This window comes from Mercenaria mercenaria, chromosome 5, assembly GCF_021730395.1.
Source record: "Mercenaria mercenaria strain notata chromosome 5, MADL_Memer_1, whole genome shotgun sequence".
Classification (NCBI taxonomy): domain Eukaryota; kingdom Metazoa; phylum Mollusca; class Bivalvia; order Venerida; family Veneridae; genus Mercenaria; species Mercenaria mercenaria.
This window is the reverse complement of record NC_069365.1, coordinates 84594526-84619414: the sequence shown is the minus strand read 5'-3', so window position 1 is coordinate 84619414 and position 24889 is coordinate 84594526. Positions and strand designations below refer to the sequence as shown.

Here is a 24889-nt window from a genome sequence, read left to right as displayed (position 1 = left end):
TAGGAGTTGAACTATTTTCTAATTTGAAATTAAATGAATTAATATATCACACAATTATGCATATTGGTTATGTCATAAGTTATTCTTTGACTTTTTTTTATTTCAGAGAGTATTACTGTGTGTCTTTAAACATTGAATGCCCCAAAACTACCAGTATGATAAGAAGGTAATTTGGAACTCTTTTTTCTTGCCTTTCACAAAAACAAAGCCTGTAACTGAGGAATTGAAATACCTAAGGAAGATCTGAAAAATAAAACTTCAAAATACTAATTATGCTCTGATGTACAAACAGATTTTACCTTGCATTCTTATTTTTATAAAGGTGAGAAGATAATACATGTATATATTTGTTTCTGAACAGGAAATCAGTTTTCTATAAACTATGACAAAATCAGACAGATTTCAATATATGTCATACCAAAATTCAATATTTCTGTGACTCCATTTCAAAAAAAATATATTAAAAATTTATCAAGATGCTTTATAATACATTACAGAGTATACAGCTTCCCAAAATGTTTAAAGACTAAGCTGTTTTTTCTATGATGTATGTTTGATTTATCTTTTTAACCCTACGATTGAATATTTCATTTCAATTAGACTGAGTGATGGCATTGTTCCAGCAATTTGCATTTACCTTTCAACATGTTTACAGAGGAGAGCAAAACAGAGATGTATTTTTATTAAAATTTTTACATTTAACATTTTTACACAGAAAGCAAAGATATATTTTTATTTCTTTTATTCTAGGCATACTATCCAGGTTGAAACAGCCATGGAAAATGAATTTGGAGGTGCTTGCTGGAGGATCAGAAATTACAGACTTGGAGTAAATATTTGCATGATACACATTTACTGAAAAGAGACTAATTTTTATGTTAAAGTGCAATATCCACGCTTGTAACACTTACATGGGGGTTATATTTACGGTGTTGAAAGAACCTACCAGTGTTGTTACAGTGTGGATGCTTATTCTAAATTCTTGATAATCAAGTGTTTTTAATATTTTACAGATACCTATTATTTGTAAAACTGCTTATCACATTACTACATCATTATTTTATACAGAAAGTTTGAAAGTTTGTGGTTACATAATATATGTTTATATGGTAATAAATTTAAATTAGTAACACATTTTGTTTCTGTGTAAATATCTTGGTTTTTGAAAAATGAAAATGAAACATTCAGTGAACATCGTCTGTCAACAAGTTCTTATTAATGCAACAAAACTGATGAAAAGTTATGCAGTTACTTTTCAAAAGTTCATGGAATAGCAGAATACACATAACATTGTATAGTATTCCTAACTTGTATCTGAAACCATCATAAATTAATTGCAGGATTAAATTTCTTCACTACGGGAAAGGAATAATTTTATTTAATTTCTTTTTATTTCAGATAACGTATTTTATTTTTGCTTTATGGAAGAAATAAAGGGAAAAATAAAAAGGACATGTAATAGTAATTTTTGTCAAATGGATTTGATTACAAGCAATAAGAATGATACATTCTTTATAAAAATATTCCATAGGTGATCTTATAAACTAAATATGGTAAGGGGAGGCATAAAAATAGCGGGAGTGGAAGATGATCTAACAATTTAAATAGTATGGCCTTACATATATAAATCAATAAATATTTACCGGCAATAATATTGATTAGGTATGATGCAGCTATATGATAAATATATGTTTTAAAATGGTGATTTGTTAGAAAAAAAGCTGATATATACAGTGTTGAAAAAAATCTAGAAAGTATAGATCCCTCGGAATCACCAAGAACAAGGCAAACAGGCTGCAGAATTATGCTTGAAACTAGCTCCATATTTCCTTTCTTTCGAAGTCATAACTTTACTTCGTTTAAAATAGCCAAGTATCACAATAATATGAATTCAAATTCTATTGTGTACACAACTGAAAGTGCATTGCATTCATTTTCTAAAGTAATAGTTAGCATTTGGTTATTATTCATACTTGGCCTTCAATAAATGACGTAGTGTATAAACTTTCAGACAATAGATTAAATTGTTTGTATATTTTGATCCTGAATCAGCTGAAAACGAAGTAAACTGTTGCTTTCTAAATGAAGATATTGTTCATTATCTGTTTGAAACTGCTTTTTCTTGTGTCATAGAAAATTTAAAACATGAAGTTTGCTTTTTTCTCTCATCAGTAAAATTATTTAGTATCTAAGCTTTTCATCAGGTTGTTGGTATTGATGCTCATCTACTGAAATACAAAAATAATTATGTTAAACAAAATCGTTATAAACACCGTCTGATGTATTAGTATCGTTGTTTTGAATGACACAGAAAAAAATTGGAATTATTTTGTGTGATTATATAAACAGTGATAAACTACGTAAACGATGCAATGAAGAATTTAGGACATATTAATTTTATCTTACAAGCTGGTCAAAATAAGTTTCTGCGCACTGATTTCAGAAGCACGATTGAAGTTACCCTGTGTATTTCAAATCGTAGAACTTACATTACGATTACAGGGAAAAATTGATTACCAGAACTTCAACTGAGAATGTTACTTCTACCATCAAGCGTAACCTTATTTGTCAGTTTAAATAAAGTTAAATAAAGATTCATTGTTCAAAAACGTTTTTAGAAAAGAAACATTTATATATAAATCAAAATATGAGAATTGTAATAAGATTTGCGAATAATTAGACTAATCATCTCACCGTTTCTGCCTTCGATAGTGTCATATGCATCATCAGTCCCTTCATCTGTTTTCACATCTATACCTGTATTGAGTTTGATTCTTAAGTGTTTTCTTAAGTGGACAACAAACAATTTTTCAAATCTTACCCTATTTTATCCTTCATTTTATTTGCATTTGATCTACTTATAAAACTGCACAGAACGCCACAGACTACATGTACGTATAGCGCAAATTGTGCCTGTTAATTTACTTTTCCAGCTTCTGTCAATATCCTTATTTAATTACTTCAAACTCCTTTAGGAATTACTCATAGCAAAAGACAAATTCAAATGTGGCGTCTACAATTGTATATATATGTTTTAAAGAATTTATTTCATCATCAGCTTTTAAAAAAGGATGGTGCTATAACATGTTGAATGCATACAATAACGTAATTATAGTGAATATCCAAGTTAAATCGACAACACGGGCAACACCAGTTAATGGCCAAAGTTAGTGGTAATATGTTCGTAAGATGGAAGGATAGTCGGTAGTCAGTCATTTTAACTGGGCAAACAATGCGTCTACATTTCGTTTTTAAGAAAAATGTTCTATCTACACTTGTTGGGAACAAAAGCAGCGATGCTTTTCAAAAATAACTTTTTTTGTAAGAAATTTCATTGTCAAACTGAATACCTACATTTAGTTTTATCTCTTAAGTCCGTCATAGCCATTCCATATGTCGGTCCTGTCGTACGGTTGTTCTCGCTTGAGCTGTGTAGATAAATTAATAAAAGTATTTTAGTATAACAAATGTGTATACACCGCTTTATAACTATGGAACATGTTTCAAATATTATCTTTAAGCAGAAGAAGTATTTTCTTAAAAACCTGCATTACGTGTAATTATACCGACGCCACACCAGAAAGAATAAATAAATTAGTATATACTTAAGATGTATACACATGCCATACACACGTAAAGATGCTTAATATTGAGACAAGGTAAGACATGTAGAAAAAAAATATATGTAATTCAATATTTTGTTTTCTGATAATAGACCCAGTTCAATATACGTAACCGCGCATGCCGAGAAATTTAAAATAATTTATCTTCGGCCGTTAGGTTATATTATTTTTACTTAGAAACTGAAGAAATTTTCCTTTTCTCTACCATTTCATGTTTTGCTGAATTTTACTGACCTTTCCTCATAATAAGAAAGTGGACTGAGTTTTTTTAATGATAACGCAACATAGTCAGCAATTTGTAGTATAGTTGGCACGCGCAACATATTCCGACAGATACTCCAATCATGAATACCTGATATGAAAACCATGATAAAAATAGCTTTGAAGGTTTTTTTGTTTTGGGTTTAACGCCTTTTTTTCAACAGTATTTCAGTCACGTAACGGCGAGCAGTTAACGTAACCAGTGTTCCTGAATTATGTACAAACCTGTTCACCACAAGTAACTATTAACTTCCCCACATGAATCAGAGGTGGAGGACTAATGATTTCAGACACAATGTTGTTTATCAAATAGTCACGGAGAACATACGCCCCGCCCGAGGATCGAACTCACGACCCCGCGATCCGTAGACCAACGCTCTTACATACTGAGCTAAGCGGGCGGGCTAGCTCTGAAGGGTGATTGGTTTTAATATTTAACAGAGTCTTGGTACATTGATATGGAAAAAAATACAATTGAAACACAATTCATTTCAGCTAACCAAAATACTTTTTGGACATCCTATGTTTGAAAGGCTGTTGAATAGGTCAGATAAACTGAATGATTGGAAAAAAAGAAGAATTCAAATTAGTTATCAAAAACAAAAACGCGAGGGTTCGAACACCTTACGGTTGAAATAAACTATCCTAACAATGTACCGATATTATACATAAACAATGGTATGAACAAAGTAACATTGTACTGTTTTACTGTTATTTTTCAAGTGGACAAATTTAGCATACAGTATCAAACATTTTACGTAGACATATTGTCAAGAATTAGTCATAATTTTTAAGAACATTATTATAAATACACAAAGTGTGCCTGTGGTATACAGATGAATGTTTCGATTTTAATGTTATTTAGCATACTTCGAAAATTTTATATGCATATACACGTGAAATAAAATCAGGAAAATACCCGTTTCGTTTTCTTCTAAGATACCATAGAATTGTAAGTACTCCAAATATAATAACCACTATGAGTGCTGAACCAACACCTGCAATCACTGCTGTTATTGCTGTTGCTGATCCTAATATAAATATACTTTTAGTTTAAAAACTTACATAGCAGTCATTAATAAAATTCAAAAGATTATCTGAGTTCAGATTAAAGGGATATTAATAATTGAACCTTGCACCCTCGTATGATCGATGTCTAAATCAAATGAAATAAAACATCGTTTCAAACTACCTTGACCAGAACCATGCAATTTGTAATGATTAATAAGTCCGCAAGTTGTATCGAAAATGTTACTGAAATTACGCACTAAAATCATGTATTGAACGGTTATTTAGTAAACCGCTAACACCTGTATTCCTTAAACTGTCAGGTGTTATTATATATATTAATATACTGTGAAATCATTAATATTCGTGGGGGACTAATTTTCGTGGATTTCGTGGTTGAGTCAATCCACGAAATTTAATCACAACGAACAAGTAAAATTCCAATTCATTTTATGTTCAAAAGTTGAAATCCACGAATTCATGTCCCCACGAAATTTCCATTATGACCAAAACCACGAAATTTCATGCCCACGAAATTAAATGATTTTACAGTATATTAGGCATTGTAACTGAAAATACAAACTTCAAGTAGGAGCTATCTATATTAAATATAATTATGTGTAGTTAACTGCATCAAAATACAAGGACTGAAAAAAATTATTAAAATATCATTTCCTAAAAAGAGTTATTTGAGCTGAAAAAAAATGATCCTGGATGAAATATTTGGAAAAAATGGAGACAACTCCACAAAGACTTTATGATAGGCTTATATTAGAGGACTATTGACCTAGAACCTCATGCAAACTATGCACTTTTTACCTCTATCATGAAAAAAGCATGTATACTTGCCATATGGATTAGCAACCTGAATACAAAACTATGTAAAGATCAAATAATTGATTGCCCTGGGAAAAGTAGTACATTATTTTGTGGTGAAATTTGTCAACAAACAGACGATTTTTTAAAAAAAAGTCAAAACCCACAGAATTTCACAAGTTGAAATATGTTGAAAAGGCTACTGCTGGAAAGAGAACAATCTCAACTATCCATACATATGCGTCAAAGTATGGGAAAATATCTAGAAATATGAGAAAATCGAAGAAATCAATTTCAAGACTGTTAGATGTATAACTGTGTAATCATACACGGCATTTTTCATAGATAGGTTACTTTTCCTTTGAACTGATATAACATGGGCAGGATTAGGATTAAGAAACGGTGTTCACTCAACAACTTCACTATATAAACGGATTGTTTCTCTTGTGTAAAGAAGGCTTAGGGTAAGTCTCTATATTATATTATTATTATTACCTGTTACACAATAGCCATCTGATTTCCTACATAGAGATATATCGTTACACGCCGGTTTGCACTGTCCAGTACAATTGTTGCCATACCTACCAGTCTCACATTCTTACAAAAAAAATGAAATATGTTAAAATATTCATTTGAAGTCGTGTAACACAGCAAAATCTACCATAGTAAACGCATTGTATTTATATTAATTACATACACTTGTATTTCCCGTTTAGTTACAATGGGACCGGAAACGTCAATATTTTTCCATACACTGGCCTGAATTTCATATGGGGTGCGGGACGTAATTTAATGTGTGTCGTTGCATTAAATCTTTTATTTAGTTCCTTTTTGTCAATTTTATTCATGCTATTTAACAAATTCATAGTAGTTGCATTACATACATACGTGTAGATACGTATGTAATAAGCAGGTTACTACCTTTGCAACGGGAAATATGCACTCATTCTTTAGAGGAAAAATATTGAGCTCCTACAGCTCGCGCGATATTTCCCGATACAAAGTTAATAACCTATAACTACGCTTTATTGGCCAAACGATTTTGCTTATGACTAAAGGCGTTCTATCAAATAAAGATCACATAATACTCGCCTTCGTCGCAGTATAGTTTTAGCTTGTATCCAGGTTGACAGTTACCAATGCAAGCTCCATCAAACCTATCACAACTGCCATTCAAACATTTACCACATGTTCTCACGCAGCTTTCACCCCATGTCCCTTTACTACATGCTTATAAACAAGAAAATAGTCTTATTCTTTATAGAATGATAGAGACAATGTGGATTTGTGGGGTAGAAAGGTATTATGTGATAACTAAAAGTAATTTCATATCAACGGAGGCATCATATTATTCTATAAATCCCAAAATAAAAAAAAAGATCTAATGGTAGAATGTCAATACCATTTGTGCTGTTATCAACACATATTGTATGGAATGTAACTCATTTCCTTCCGTTTATCTAGCTAGTATGTAGTAAATTATATTTGTATATCTGTATCTTTAGCATTTCTATAAATTTTGAATTTCCTGGAAAAAGTGCCATGAAGAACGTCGATTAAATTATGCTTTTTTTCATGATAAATAATGTATAGATATAAATACCTTTGAAATTTCTAACAAAATAATATAAATGTGTAAGCGTTAATTAAAAAGTATATACCTATTGAACAATTATACCCATGCCATCCTGTTTTGCATCCTTGACAAGAGCCATCTGTCTTGTTACAGATGCCATTGCAATTTTCATTACATATTTCTTGACAATTCATTCCATACTTTCCATCTTCACAATCTGTAATTTATGTTGTTCTAGATTAATGTTTATAGATAATAAGGAATAATTTATAATACTGTGTAAATGTATGAGCCGCAACAAAACAAAACAGTTGTAAAGTTTCATCAGATCCATACAAATCTTTGGTATAAATCTTTAAGAAGTATTTATCTATGTAAGTATATCGATATCTTGACTGAAGTAATATGGTTTTTTTTACAATTTCAATTAATATGATCTGTTCAACAGATCTAATTCAATAAACTACTGAAATATTCAAAATACGTTGTCATGTGTTGAACCGTTTAAACACTTATCTGCCTCAATATCATAGGCCGGCAATATTATAATTATACTTTATCATAATTATCAAGTCTCTTATAAGTATTAACCCCAACACATATTTTTGAGATTAAACAAGTTTAAATTTGATTAAAACTATTTTTAAGAAATGGAATATATACAAGTAGAAAAACGTGTTTGTTTAATATACAAGATCAAGACACCTTGCACAAGTGAAGACCAAGAATTACTTTTTCAATCGTGAATGCAGTATTCATATCAGCATATAATGTATCTCAATAGAAGAAACAGTAGTATCATCTATTAAAACCAACAAATATTACCACTATATATTGAAGAAATGAAAATTACTATCACGTGAATAAATCATTTGGAATATTACCTTCATCACAAAATGGCGTGTCTTTCAAACCAGACATGCAACCACCAAAACACAGACCATCCGTGTTCCTGCATGTTCCTGACAGGCAATTTGTGCATGGATTAACACAGTTCACGCCCCAGTGTCCCGTAGGACAAGCTGTATGAACATTAAAAATAACTTTTAACCTAGTTTAATCTTATTAGATTAAACAAACATGTATAATAACTCAGTAAAATATCTAACCGAAAGACCGGATACAATTCAAACATATTCAGGACTAAACGAGTAGTCAAGGCTAAATATTGAGTACCGGACATCATGAAAACCTAAAGCATATTATCATAGATAAGAAACTTTGAAACATCTATGAAATATATTCTCTTTTGACCCGGTTCCAGAAAATACAGTTTGAATATCCTTATTTCATAAAGTTCGTTTGTTTGTTTGTTTTTGGGTTTTATACCGTTTTTCAATATCGCATTTATGTAATGGCGGGCGGATAAACTAGTATTCCTGGATTCTGTACCAGTACAAACCTGTTCTTCGCATGTAACTGCCAACTTCTCCACATGAATCAGAGGTTGAGGAAGAATGACTTCAGACACAAAATCATTTATCAAATCGTCACAGAGAAACATACGCCTCGCCTGAGGATCGACCTCACGATTCCGGCCTGTAGACCTGCGCGCTCTCCCTATTGAACTATAGGCTAAGCGTATCAATAAGGTACTTCAGTGGAATATTTGCGATTTTAGATTACCTTGTTTCTGCATTGTACACTTTAATATGTCCATGATGTGTCCGATTAGGCTAATTTTAATATGGACGTTTAACTGAAAATGTATTCTTCTTCATGAACATTCCAAGAAGTGCTCAAAATATGTTAATATCATGGAAGTGAGGAATTATGCCCTTAATATTGCTGAAGAAGCAGCCTAGAAATGTATTACAATGTTTTACGAGAAGCGGCCTAGAAATGTATTACAATATCTAACAAATATTGTATGAACGTAAATGACTATGTGAAAGAATTTCAGCAAATGAAAAGCTGATATCAATATGACAAGACATCAGCAATTTATACAACACAAATCAACAAGCCAGCCAGTCGGTCAGATCTTTTACTCACTATTTTTTAGAAAAACATGAATGGCATTACATTTAAACTGGAAAAGATGGGAATATATTTACATTTTGTCGTTAGGGTTTGCCCCATGATATATTTCTATGTAAGTCTGAAAATTATGAAACGGTATAGTGTAGTTATCATACACAGTACAGTTTTCCTTCCTTTTTGGACTGACAATGTTGAAAAGATTGTGGAAAGATTGAATTAATTCGCAGTGAATATACTTCAATAATATCTATAGTTAGATCTACTCGCTTGCAGTTTGGGAAATGATTTTCAGCCTGTTAATTCCAACCTAGTTTTGCATAGAATGTATATACATTGTATAGCACTAAAACTGATGAAGTGGTTAAAAATAAGTTAGATTTTTGCAAAATGCAAGAATAATGTAAATTTTCTGCATTATTTCAAAAACGTTGCATCGTTTACTACCTTCTGCACAAATTTTGGCAATTTATACTAATATATTGCAAATATCAAGTATGTCAGTAATAAGTTTGTACCACTAGTCACTTTCTAATTTTACTCTTTATACCAGTTTACAACATAATCTCGAGAAGGAAAAACTGGTATTTTTAATTAAACAAAAAACGATTAAAGATTTGCAAAAGAAAACTTTAATTGTTTGGTATGTAATGCAAAATAAATGCAACAAATACACCCTATGTAGTTCTTATTTGTGAAGCGCTCTTATTTGTGAAGCGCTAAGGCTTCTGTTAGGTAACATATCTTTTTAAGTTGGCAATAAAACTACAAGTCAAGTAATTGGTATCCCAATGGGGACTAACTGCACTAATTGTGGATTAATTCTTACTGTTTTTAAAGAGATTTCATGCTCAGTTTGTCCACAAAATCATAGTTTGACATAACTGAAGTTTTAAATGGAACCTCGAGGTATCTTGATGATATTACAAAAAAAAAGGCTTATACCTCAGATTTAGACGCGTCATTTTTGGATACCTAACAATTGTGAATAGTGATTTAAAAACAAAAATATATGATAAAAGACACGATTTCAAATTTAAATCTGAAATTGTCAACTAGCCCAACCTTGACGGGGATGTCCTTCGGGCAACATTAAACGGTGTCTACATTTGACATCTTAATCGTTTTGCAAGAGCTTGCTCAAACTTAGATGATTGTAAGGATATAAAGGATATTACATGAGAGCCTTTTCATATTGAATTTATTAAGCCAGTTGACTAAAATGATAAAATGCGAGGCTCTGCTGAGCACTTTATCAATTTTATTCACCGAGTTTAATATATTTAATGTGGAAAGTTACAAATGTAATATTCTTTTATCACATGTTTCCTGTCGAAACTTCAAAAATTGCACTTTCTTTCAACTAAGTTCGACAAACGTCTCCTTTACTATAAATGACGTCGACGGCTTTATTACACTAGTGTATTATCATTTTTACGTAATGGTTTTATTACACTTCCGTGACGTCAAATTAAAGAGCAAGACTCCATGATGCTTTTCTCCTAAATTCTACAAAACAAAAACCGGACCCGATACTCTGACTTCTTACAAGTTGTTGAGTACCTTTGTATAAGTATACCTAAGTCTGACCTTATTTATATGTTTTACTTTATACTTAAGTCATAACTCATACCTTACACACTTTGCATTTACCTTCTTGGCATGTTCGTCCGTTCCAGCCAGGACTGCAGCCAACTGTGCACGTACCGTATACTTTATCGCAGTTCCCTTCTCCACCAGCGCAATTAGGGCTACAATTTTCTTTGCACTTGTGTCCATAATTACCAACAGGACAAACTAAGAGCAAACATAAAACTTAACACGTTTTGTAGACATTTCTGCTGGTTTAAATATAACAAATCACGAATAACAATGTATATAGGTCTATAGGCTCAATAAAACCGAGTCTGCAACATTTTCATTTGTGTCTTGTAGAATGACCTGTGTAATTTCAACTTTTTCTATTTTATATAGCATTCAATTTGATTAATTTCCGTTTTGTCAATGCATGCATACATACGTGTTCTTACGACATAATGTATTCTTAATATTATTACTTTGACGTAGAATCTAAATAAGTTTACCTTTATCACATTTGTCACCGGTATACCCAGGAGTGCAACCATTTTTGCATGATCCATCCTTCTTTTCGCATGCTACATTATCTTTGCAATTTCCACTACACGTGTACGAACAGTTTTTACCATATTTGCCATTTTCACATTCTAGCGAAAGAAGTAAATGATTAAATGCAAGAGGGGAATTATAACGTAACGTGGGTCTGCCTATTTGATTGTTCTATATAATTGTTGTAAAAGTCGATTTTCAGATGTTTGTTTAATACTCTTCTAATACGGTTGGAAAGAATACTCATATTTTTCTGCAAGCTATTAAAAGATAAGAATTGAATGCAGATAGAATATGTTTAAAGTGAATAATAATAATTAGTTTTGAAAGATATCTCTAACACCCATCTTCACCAACAAATTCTATCTTTATATGTTCATTTCAGATTTTGAATGTCTTCATCAAATATACAAACTTTTCCGAAATATAATTATAATGTACATGTAATTGTGTATACAGAGCTACATTCGTAATAAAATATCATACAGTAAGAGTCATTTGTTAAAACAGACTTCCAGTTTTATTAGTAGTAGTACATATTTATATTGTATTCAACTTGAAGTGTGGTAAGTGTGTTTAATTTTAAACCTAAAGAACACACATTAACATGTTAATTCTATGTATTACATTAACTATTTACAAAAATCGTTCAAATATGAAATTTGGGTCTAATGTACCTTTAGGAAATTTCTATATTAAATACAACGAATTCGATTGTTCATTAAAATTCTTACTTTAAAACAAGAGTGTAATTGACCTTAAATATTTACGATAAGGTTAGTTGATATTCTCCTATATTACATTCATGATTCAGATAGACACGTCGTGACGAGTAACATTCAAATTTAAAGTAGTAACATTTTTGTCACTTGTTAAGTTTTTCAGACTTCTACGCATGAGAAAATACGATAAGCTGATATAAAGTATATATATTACTTATAAAACTGCTAGGCCGCCTTTTTAGTATCTGCAATAATTTTTGACGAAAATTAGACAATTCTTTTGTCCGTCCGCAGCCATTTCTAAGTAACTAGCAGGAAGAATTTCATGAAATTTAAAAGAAAGATGAACCAACATGCTGTAATGATGCCCGTTAAGTAATTTATGGACTGGTCAATTTCCCTTAGAGTTATTGCCCTTGATTTAATGAAAAATGCCTAAATATGCCAGTCTGCATCCATTTCTCAGTAACTTTAAGGTAGAATTTCATAAAACTTGAAATTAATACAAACCAGCGTACCACGATGATGCCCGTCATTTTTTCTTTTTGGATTCAGTTTCCCTTAGAGCTATTGCCCTTTAATTGTTTAAAAATTCACGTATTTGTACATAACAAACCAACCAATTGGTAGAATTTCATTAAACTTCTTTCATTCTTTTCCATTAACATTTCATATAAACATTTGAAGTTGTGTACCCTCAACTGGTCACCACCTTGCCTTGGTCACAACCCCTCCCCCCTCCCCCCAAAAATACCCGAAAAAAAACCCAATAATTCCTTTTTATTTTTTTTTCTAACCATCCATGAATATCTTATTAACATGCAAAGTTGTACACCTCACTCTCCACTCAGTCATGCCCACTACCCTGATTTTGCATCACGCGCCCCCCCACCCCCCCCCCTCCCAATTTTTTTTTCATTTTTATTTTTCCATCAATATTTATAATCAACATGTTTTTTCAAAGGAAGTTTCTTTTCTCGTTTTAGATCTGTTTTTTTTCTTGTAATTTATAAATTGGCATTTTTTTTTTAATTTTTGAGAGAACGATGATAATATAATTTATATTGGTGAAAATAATTGATGTTTGTGGTGATGAAAGTGTAATTAAAGCATTTGTTTTTTTGTGATACTTCAGTTAAATGTAATAACTGTATATTAGGTTTTAATTTTTAAATCATCATCATCATCATCAACATCAGCATCAGAAAATTCCTCATGGTATTTTTACCAATATTAAACTTGAAAGCTTGTGATTGGAACTTTTTATTTTTCAAATAAAAAAACATATTCAATTTGACTCCAAAATCTCACATCAAATTATAATCCAAGTTCACTACAAGATCTCACCCCAGACTCCACTCCTAGAGTCCACTCCAAGACTCCACTCCATATTTTGTCGTATGCCCAAAATCTGGGCATGTGTTCACAAATTATTCATCGGTCTCAACTGAGCCTGAATTTTAAATTTTAATATCAATTTTACTAAAACTTCAAGGCTAAATTTCAACTGAGACTGATCATCAATACTGATTAGCCAAATTGAAATAGTTATTCACTTAAAATTTAGTTTTACACATGTTATACAAGAGATTAGATATAAATGACAAATAAAGTTTCATTTCAAACTCAGCTGAGACTGAAAATATTTTGTGAACGCAGGGCCTGGTGGTTTCAATTGGCTGAAAGTTACAAATGAAAGGAAGCTACCTGTGTTGCATACTGGAGTTTTATAGCCTGGGTCACAGCCTGTAGGACAATGTCCAGTGATAACATCACACTGTGAAAAGGTTTCACAGAGCCCGCAATCATTTGCACAAGGTGTACCCCAAGTCCGGTCCTTGCATTCTAAAAGGTTGTATGAAAATTAAGTTTAATTGATATCAAAAGGAAACGGAAGAAACATATATTTTTCGCTGAATACAATATCATGATATTTCATGTTGAACCCACATAGTTGAAAGATAAGTCACTTAGTTTCTTTCAAACCAACATGGTAGTGAATACCGGCGAAAGTGATTGATATAGCTTGTACATATTATACTCAAAATCGATCCAGAAATGAGTATAAATTAAATGAGAACCAAGTGATTTAAAGTCAAAGATCTTAACCAATTACAAATGTTCTTAAAATATAGAAACTACAATACTACACAATTTTCCGATTTAGACTGGAGTGATAATTATATTTATTACACAGCTGTTACAGTGTTTTAAGACAAAGAAACAATTATTAAGCCTAAACAATTTATTCTCGATTCTATACTTACGTTTTAACAGAGATGAGGCTAAATTACAAAACTATTGTGAGTCAAACTTACAAGAGCCATCTTTGTGGTATAGATAAGGAACAATAAGCACAATGAAAGACTTAATATGAGTGTTCAAATAGGAACTGTGGCGTAATTTGATTCTAATAATTTATAACCTCTCCCAATGCAAAGAATCTGAAACTGACAGAACATACAAAATCACACCGTACCATGAGAGCCACCAGAGCCAGTGTTGACAGATCTCTGATACAATGGCATGTCAACAACCTTTGCCGGTGAATAACAGACATGTAAGATGTTGTAGGTTTGACAATAATAATAATTTTATCTTTTAATAGACTAGGGTAAATATTAATCCGTTTTTCTCGATCGATGATTTTATGATTGAAATATTTTGACTACTTAGATATTAGAATTTTGATCCAGTACGTAAATGTGTGTGTGTATTTTTTTTTATTTTGCTTCTAAATCGCGTGAGTTTATGTTTTAAACGGCAAAAAAATCAATCCCTCTTCAGAATAGTCTACAATAACTTTTTAAGGTAAATGTTGTTAAGAACATGTGTGTTTTTTCAGCATTTGACGTTTGGAAAGCTACCTCAAATGAAAGATACCTTCTATACTCTTTTAACCTTTGATTAATTAGGAACATGTCTTTATTTGTTACTAAGAACAGTGGCAGACGGTAAACTGTTCGATCACATTTCAATGCGATATGAACGATTCACAAAGGACAGAGTCTGCAAAGTTCGACATGCGAAAGTAACGGTTGCAAAGTCAGCAATCAATAACAAATATTAGCATTTACAATCGTTTTCTTGATTTAGCTTCGTATACTTCGAACTGGGAAAATTATTGTAGGAATAAAATGGTCATGTCAATATGTTTGAACGGAACAGTCTTATACGGTATTTTACTCTTGTAGGCTGTAAGTGACCTGTTCAAATCCCCCTAAAACAATACAAAAGAAACAACTGGCTGACATTAAATGAACATTTGGCTCTGCATGTTACAAGGACGATTCTGTTCTCATTGAATAGTGTTCAACCAATGCTGTGCTAAAATGGTACTAGTAGCTTCCTCGTTTAGCGATAACTCTTTTGAGGATATTGCTAGGACTGGTCAGCTTGGTGTTAGTTTAATGTGACTCGGTAGGATATCATGTCATGTGTCTACGGCGAGATATTCCAGTGACAGCACTATCAGGTTGGGCAATGTGCTCACTGCTACAAGTAGGCATCGTCGTTTACATGAAAAATTGTTGAAAAATACGCTTAACCCGAACACGAACACGCACACACAGAAACTTGTTTTCAAGGGATTTCAGTTGTAAGCTGCTACTTTTTGGTTGGGTTTAACGTCGCACAGACACAATTTTAGGTCATATGGCGACTTTCCAGCTTTTATGGTGGAGGAAGACCCCAGGTGCCCCTCCGTGTATTCTACCTAGCTGTAATATTTTGTTTTCCGTGCTTAGTGACATCTTCCGATATGCAATATCAATGAATATATGGCAGCTTCTGAGAACTTCGAATGTTTTTAAATTGATTTTCGCACAGTCCAATGTGCATTATTATCAAGGACTTTTTCACTTCTATTTTGTCTTACTAGTGATTGACTCCATGATAGTAGTTCTTTTTGCCACTAGGAATGATCTGCTATGATATCTTTCTTCCAGTTTCGTTGGGCTTCTGGATGTAAGGTCGTCTGTAGCAGCAATCCGTACATGCATTTTAGGTTCGTCAGTCATGTATTACACAAGTATTTGGTGCCTTACTTAAAAGTGGGATATGGTGGGGGTTAAGAGTAATTTATTGCATCATTGTCGGTTTAAATTCATCATTTTTTAAACTGAATGGTCAAAGGTGTCCTTTGTTATCCATTGTGTTTAATGTACGCAAATGTATTGTCATTGTTTGTTATCCTGTTGTGTCATAACATATTTTAATTTTTGTACATGATACGGAATATTTCCATTTATATCGCCTTCCTACAAGTTCTTACATTTGCATTGGTCAATAGACGCCACGTGGCGACAGGATATATTCCATATACTGCAAGTACATTTAAAATTTCAGATATGAATTCTGATTAAAATAAAATGTCTACCGCATCACAGATTATTAATTAATTCCAGCTATAAATATCGTTCCATGAGCAAATTTATTGTTTTCTATTTCTAGCCGTTTTCATTCTACTACTTAGTTTAGGCTCGTGAAGTTGCACTCAAAGTAGCCATAAACGCGGAAATAGAAGACAAAGCCGTTGAGATGTTTTGTTCAGTTAAATCATTGAAAAACAGAAGAAATAATATATTTGTTACACAGTTATTTGTTGTAGACCAATTTTATCTACGTTGAACGCCAGATTTTCAAGAATATTTATTTCTAAAAAAATGAAAAAATGTGTAAAGTATTTCATAAGCACTAAAGCATTTTAATCCAATATTACATCATTAATCCAATATGACTGCCTTTTTTCCAATATGGCCGCCTAATAAAAAACATGATAACCAATGATTTATCTCTACGAAATGGTTAACAAGTACCTCTTCATAAAATGTTCCACTCTATGTTAATACTAAAATTCACAAAAATGAAATTTTGAGAAGTTATCATAATCAAGATTACACTGTATAGATATTGTCAAAGAATGATTGAAGTCAAACTTTATTTAAATGCTATATGACATGTATTAGTTTTTTTTGTAATATATCACATCTATCAATTAGTACATCTACCAATACAAAATCAATACAAATAATCAAACAAGTCCTGATTTCTGAGCTATTATTTTTTGTAGATGTAGTGAACTTTAGATTGTTAGGTCAAGGACGTAACCAGGGGGAGTGGCGACAAGTGCCCCCTTTTTCGGCAAGATTGCATTTTTTATTAAATCAAAATACCCTTGAATGGCCATTCTTTAATTGATTTCGGCCAATGGTCAATATTTATAACGATCTGAAAAATGATTTGTCCATATCAAGGCCACCGCACGTCAATGGAACGGCCGCTGTAGGGTTGCCGGGCGATGATTGCTTTATATCCGTGTGATTTCACGGGTACCACAAGGGCAGCAAGCGGCAACCTTGCATCACCTGTGCGAGGTCCCCTTGTACACGTAATTTGAATCGTGCACTGGTTACACGATCTGCGTGTAGCCTTTTAAAGACGCCCGTTCGGGGATTATGCCACCTGTGACATGTCTATGGGCTATGATTTTACTTTTCACTAAACAAAACTGTAGAGGCTTTGGAGCCCGTGAATCCGTACGAAAATTGCAATGCCACCTCCTGCACGAAATGGAGGATACGAGCAGTTTATGGGCTCCGCTGACGAATCGCAGGTCAAATGCGAACTAGTCATTACTTGCCAAATATTTTCAACTGGGTACATGCACATGTAGTTATTCTTTGTAACATAGAATATGATTTTTAGAAAGATCAGAGCATATATAATATTACTTTTATGTGAAAATAATTATGTTTAGCTTTATACCTTTTCACAATTATAGTGGAATGCAATAAACCCATAAAAATGACAGCTTAACTTTACATTAATTTTCTAATAAATGGTACAATGTAATTTTTTTCTCATAAACAAAATAACCTTTTTTTCTATGCACATCGCATCTGTCAAATAATTTGTTTTTAATGTTGAATCTTTCTTTAAATTAATTTTGTATTATTTTTGTATTATTATTATTCTTACTACTTACTGATTATAAATAAATTCACTGAACTTACAAAAACGTTATATACTACTAACTATTCAGAGAAAAAACAATAAAATGAGTCGTATATCTACTCATTAGTAGCTTTCAAATACACGCCAAATCGCTTTAAATGACTTCTTAATTTAAAAAACATTCTGGGGTAGGCTCCCATTCCCCCACCTACGGAAGGAGAAACCCTCTCCCACACCTACATCCCACTCGTCGTTTCACAACTCGTACTGGCACCACTCCAATAAATTCTGGTTACGCCTACGTAAGTTCTCTGCACATCGAACAGGCGGAACTACATTCCAGACCTACTTTTCTGCAACTTACTGCAGGTTAATGTTTACAACCTGATTGGCAAGTACAGTAATCAACTTTCATGACAACTTTTCCGCCTGTTGGACTTGTTGTTATATTAACTCGTTTGTACCGGAGATTAGTACTGACTAAATCTTTAACAATCTAAAGTTCACTACATCTACAAAAACAAGAGCTGACAGCAAATGCCTTACTATTCGAATTGTTCTTCTGGAAGCAGGAGTATTAACCTTAATGCTAGATTTTCAATCCAGTATCTGCATTAGTTTTAGAGATAGTAAATTGCATCAACCAGAAGTTCTAAGTTCACAGGGGACATAATTTGGCAAAAATGCTTGTCAGATTTATGGACTTGATGCTATAACCTAGTTTTATAACCTTGAAGATACAATAAAGTTTTAATTTAATATCTGCATTTGATTTGGAGACAGTCACTTGCATGCAAAACCAGAATTTTCAGAAGTAAGTCCAAAAGAATGCATTATTTGCCAAAAATACATGTAAGAGTTATGGGACTTGACCCAATGAGGTTGGAAACTGACATACAAAAGAAAGCATAAGTTACAGAGCTATATGCCATTAAGTAATAGCTATATTTACTTGCATGTAAAACTTTAACCAGTCCGAAAGGGAGCATAATTTGGCCAAAATACATATCAGATTTATGGAACTTGACCCAGTGAGGTTGGTAATTGACCTAAAAAAAGAACAAAATAAGTTTCAAACCCATATGCTTTTGAATGATAGCCATATGTATTTGCATCCAAAACTTTAACCAGAATTTTCTATGTCCAAATAGGGGACTAATTTGGCCAAAATGCATGTCAGGGTTATGGCTCTTGATGCTATCAACTAGTCTAGCAAAGCTTTAACCAGAATTTTCTATGTTCAAAATGGGGACTAATTTGGCCCAAAATGCATGTCAGGGTTATGACTCTTGATGCTATCACCTAGTTTTATGACCCCGAAGACACATGTGAGGTTTGTAATTGGCCTACAAAAAGAAAAAGAAGTTTTAAAGCTATATGCCTTTAAATGATAGCTATATGTACTTGCATGCAAAACGTTAACCAAGGTGTGTCGCCGACGCCGACGCCAAGGTTAGTAGAATAGAATAATAGCTCGGGACTTATTTGATTATTTGTGAAGAAATAAAACATGGTTGGTGAGAAACAGTGTTCCCTAAATGTTATATGTTTATCAGACAACATGATTACAAATGGTAAATTAAAATCAAGAAGTGACTATGTACATGTAAGTTAGACGTGGAAGTACAATGAAAGAATGCATTCTTATCCGCATGCTTACTTGCATAAGTGTGTATTTGACATTGAGAGTTCATATAGAGTTATTCTTTACATTAAAGAAATTAATAGGGTTCCAACCCTTTTCTCACAAACTGAATTCGTAGATTTAAAATATTTGCAACACAGTTAAAGTACTTTAAAATGAACTATAAAATTGCATCAATGGTATTTCTGTGTATCTTAATATGCATGCAATGTTGAGAAGTCATTGAAAACAATGTACAAGGTAAGTTTCAACATTTTTAAGCTTCAAAACTCAAATTTACTCATAGTTATATGCGTATTATCAATATTCCAGAATATCACAGTTTTATATACAGTTTCCAGCTTTTTTGCCGAAAAAAATCATATTTTGCATACTTAGAGTATGGTAGATTTTGCTTTGTTGACTCAGCACATGTTGTAGAACATGAAAACACACAAAAAAATAATATTTCTCTGCAAAATGTTTCCTTTATTCGCATTTTTGACACTAGATTTACTGGACTATAATGCAACATAGTTTGGTTGTTGATAGTTGTTAATCATTTCAGAAAGAACCTTTCGCATTTCTTAAACAGGTAAGAATAAATTACTATAAATATATAAATAGTCAAATGAATTGTTTTTGTTTAAAATTTACGAAAAACAACTCTTACAGTAAGGTGTTAAAGATCTGCCATGTTTTAGTGGTAGTATACATTTATATTGCGTTAGCCTATATATTTATACAGTCTGTACTATTCTAAACCTAATGCACAGTGTTAATACACATGAACGTGTTAATTTCATATTTACATAAAATATCAAGTCATTCTTTATGTTCAAAAACCTAAAATTTGGATCTAATCCATATGCACCTTCAAGGAAACATATTGAACACTAAATGTCTCAGAATTAATTCAAACATAAGTAATGAATAGCCGCGTGGTCGAAGATGAAGATATTGAATTACCTCCGTAAACTCTGAAATCACACAGTACAAGTTGTGTAGACGTGTTAGCAAGCTGTAGACGTATTTGATTCCCCACTGGTGTGCCAGTACATTTAATCTTCACAGTTTTATCTGTTGGAACAGAGTAATCTTGCTGGTAACATAATACTCCAATGGAACTGTATACTTTGAGTTCGCTGTCTGAACGTGACATATTCTGCACAGTAAGATTAAACCGTGGAAAGTGTGCTGAAATGTAAAGCGTTTAACTTCAAATGGACACTCCTGATTATTATATTATTGGTTTCGAAATTTAGACTGTAAATGCATAATAAGATGATACAAGGAAAATATAACAGACTGTTTTCATGTGTTTTACATATAATTTGTTTATGAATACAAACATACCTTTGTAAAAATAATGATAAGAAATCTATAAAAAAACTATTCAAGAAACGTCATGAATCCGGGTATTCAATACTTGACTTCTAAACCTGTAATATGAATGAGAGCATATGTTGGACTAGCAATTGCACTATTGTAACGTACATCGCAAATCAAAGGACTAACAAAAGTGTATAATACTATGCAACCTTTATCTCATTAAAAGTTATTTACAAACTAAATTTGATGACAACTTAAGATATTGAGAGGAATATAAAATCAGGAATTTCAAAGTAGATCCATAGGAAGCACCGAGAACAAAGCAAACAGTAAAAATTGCAGACTCGCTTTTATTGAGTCTGTTCATGAGCATTTTCCATTTTAGTGACAATGATTTTGACCTTGACCTGAATGACCCCTAAAACAACCCTAACCTTTGTCTCTTTAACGACTATATATACTCACCATGTATTTTTACCTAAGCTACCTAAACGTCACGTTTCACAATATATCCCACTCTTCACTAGCATTATTAAGCGGAACGCTTTTTTGTATTTTGCAAAAGTGACTTTGACTTTGATCCTAAATACAAACAAAACAGCTATACATGTGTATACACATTGAATGTGGTAACAACTGGTATACCCAAACTAAAGACACTGAACGGAAACCATCTTGTTATTTAAATACCAGTGACCGTGACCTTGGCCCAAGTGACCCACATATCATCTCCACACACCAAAAAGCAAAATAATAAAACAAGGACAAATATACAACAGGGATAGTCGCGCTCCAAAAATACAGCAACCCTAAGCCTTAGCCCAGCACCGGGACAAAACGAACAAATAAATGAACACAGTGGAGCACCGCCTTGGATTGGTCAGCACAAAAGCCACCACTAGGGAACTTCAAACGGTTTATGGTGCATCTTATCACACACCCATGTTTAAAAGACAAATGGCAGCTAGTGTCAGGAAAGTTATACTCGCCAGGTGTACCTCTAACACGCAAACAAAAGGCATGCTTTGTGAAATACCAAGAAAATGCTCTTGTTAATTTATATAAAAAGCAATTCTTAAGAACAAAAAAAACGCATGTATTCAATGCTTTTGCAAACAGTCTTTAAGGAACATGGAACAAGCCAAAAGACATAAAACAAAAAATAGTTCAAACCCGGAGGGATTTAAGAACTTCCTATCATAGAGTCCTCCACATGTTTTGTCACACAGAAGTAAAGTGAAAAGCGTAGCGTCCAACTGTAAAATGGTGGAACATCAAAATTGCGATGTGTCGCAAAACAGTTGGGTCATACCTTTTTATAACTTGAAAACCTGGCCCAAAATCGTACGAAGTTTGAAAACCAGATCCCCATAAAATTGGGTTTTGATATATCTTCTCGCAGAAATGCCTTTAGATAACTATTTATTTTTACATCCACATCTGAATTACGATAGTGTTTACGTAATTTATAATAAAGGTAGCCTTTCTGAAGAAGTGTATTTGTCACATATTTATTCCGTTCAACGAAATCCTCAACCTGACTTTACGCTTATTCAAACTGAATTAATTTAGAAACCTCTATCCCAAAATATGTTGCCTTGGTACATCCAAATCCAATTGGGAAAATGTACAATACTAAAATTAAAATCATTCCTTTTGTCATAAATGTTTGTATGTGTAATACTGTCACAAATACAGAGATGTTAATCTAGAAATGAAGTACATGTAGTAATATCAGAAATTGTTTGTTTTACTAACTTGTGCTCCCAAAACACGTTTCATCATTATATCTCGATCCAAAAGAACATTTTTGGGATCAAAGCGCTTTTCTATTATAGTAATCATGACCTTGCCCTTAACTGAGTGACCACAGGTATAATCTCAACCGTTGTCTCGACGAAAGCACATCTTCGTTGGCTCCTGCTGTCGCACAAATATTTTCGTTGCATAACGATTGCATATTTCTCGACACAAAAATAACCAGTACATTTTTGGCCTCTAATAAGGTCGCACATGGCAACAACATCAAAAATCGGTACAGTTAAAATGTTTTATTCAAAATGAGTGTAAAAACCACAATCTGATGTGCCTAAATTTGTAAAAGGTTAATGATACTGGTACGATACGTAAGAAAATTGCATAAGCATCCTGAGGTCGTACATGGCAACAGCATCAAAAATCATTAAGGCATGGCATCCATGTGGATTTCAAGAGAAGCATTTAGTAAAGACAAGAAACTTCAATTTTCTGAATGCATTAAATGCTTCAGTAAAAATTGCAAAACATGATTGGCCTATACAATGTATGATTGTTGTTTGTGCAAACATGGTAAATGAACGACATAATTTAAACAAAAACGCACATACACAGATATTCCACTTTTGTTGTGAATGTAAGCTGTCTGACTGGAGCATAGAATGGTAACCAAACTGTCCACCAAGGCGCAACGGTTCTTCTTTGTGCTGAGTCTGGTGTATCAGTAAAACTGCATGTTGATAAATTATGATCGTTAGCCCCATCTGCAAATGCAGGAGGTTGTTTGTTATCCATGTGGCGGCTTGTCTGGACAAAAGCAATATTTTCTAAAAATGAAAAACAGTCATGATTCATTAAAGAAGTAACCTGTCTAAATATCAGTATTATATCATTTGAATGAGGAGTAATGAATATATAAAATTTATTGATAAAAGACTGTTCTAGAATATCTAACGCATGAGTGATATCAAAAACAGAATTTCATATACAAATACCAACTAAAGAAATACTGTGTCCTGGGACTGCTTGCTGACATACTATTAATGTCATACTATTGATAGGAGGGTTTTCGTTAAGTTTTGTTATAGCTGATCAAAAAAGTGTACAAGGAAAGCAATAAATTTTAAAGATGTTTTAACCTTCAGTACGATAACATATACATGTAATAATGTATATATCTCTATGATACATAAACATATAGAGGTACTAAGGATGTACAGTCGAATGTACTGGCTGTTTTACAGATCAACTTGTTCTTCTCGATATTCTGAGGAAGACCGAAACGAGTACTGTAACAATGAGATTATCACTATTAAGTCACTATTATTATGCATTATTGTTTACTTGGATTCTCAAACACCATTCATTCCGTCATGAAAAAGGCCAATATGGGTGCATTTTGTGCATTTTCTGACATTCTGGAGACAGGAAGTTGGCCATTTTATCCCAGAGGCGCATCTATGCAAATTATGGTCAAATTTCAAAATCTTTCGAATTTCATGATTATTTTTCACTGGAAACACTATTTTTTAACATATACAACAGATTTATGACTATTAGGACTAATTGTAATATGTTCCGAGGAAAGTCTTATTTCAGCTCTTATAGGTTGAAGGTCAGTGATTCAAATCCTTCTTTGTTTCATATAAAAAACGACAACTTCAGATCGTCTTTACGTATCATTATAGAACATCCCTTTTTCCTATACCTATTTTTCATGAAAGTTCTATCATAAATTAACAAAAAAATGAAAAGAAAATAGGGGGTTGAATAGTTCCTAGTGAAATGCCAGTTAGTTGTGATCTGCTACCCTAAACATGGCGCATATTTGCTCTTGTCCGCGCACAATTAACCCCTACTTTCGGTTTCAATCTGCAAAACTTGCCATGTGGGGTATATAAGCATGAAAACCGTCTCATTTCATGCAGAATGTATTCTAGCAGTGAAGAAGTGTGATGTAAGCACTCATTCTACACAAATATGCGATAGAAATGGAAAAATTATAGGATCCATTTATTATGGACTTCTTTCTACACCACGGAAGCACATTTTCGACCGAATTACTGACCTTATTCTTCTAAAAGCACTCTCATACATATGGAACGCCGCG

At 32.7% G+C, this 24889-nt stretch overlaps 1 protein-coding gene across 2 annotated transcripts in view; it reads right to left on the bottom strand.

Annotated features, from left to right (window-relative positions):
• Nucleotides 1-725: 725 nt before the first annotated feature.
• Nucleotides 726-24889, bottom strand: part of LOC128557189 (multiple epidermal growth factor-like domains protein 10) — a 48950-nt gene continuing 24786 nt past the window's right edge. The window contains exons 3-15 of one of the 2 annotated variants that reach the window (XM_053544171.1): nt 23391-23606; nt 20662-20889; nt 13821-13958; nt 11349-11489; nt 10918-11061; nt 8169-8306; nt 7370-7501; nt 6801-6938; nt 6204-6305; nt 4804-4915; nt 3355-3428; nt 2695-2757; nt 726-2228 (exon numbers count right to left, since the gene is read on the bottom strand). In XM_053544171.1, the coding sequence (XP_053400146.1) occupies nt 2182-2228; nt 2695-2757; nt 3355-3428; nt 4804-4915; nt 6204-6305; nt 6801-6938; nt 7370-7501; nt 8169-8306; nt 10918-11061; nt 11349-11489; nt 13821-13958; nt 20662-20889; nt 23391-23606 (1673 nt within the window). In that variant the 3' untranslated portion in view covers nt 726-2181. The remainder of the gene's footprint in view (nt 2229-2694; nt 2758-3354; nt 3429-4803; nt 4916-6203; nt 6306-6800; nt 6939-7369; nt 7502-8168; nt 8307-10917; nt 11062-11348; nt 11490-13820; nt 13959-20661; nt 20890-23390; nt 23607-24889) is intronic. The other variant, XM_053544172.1, reaches the window with a different exon arrangement.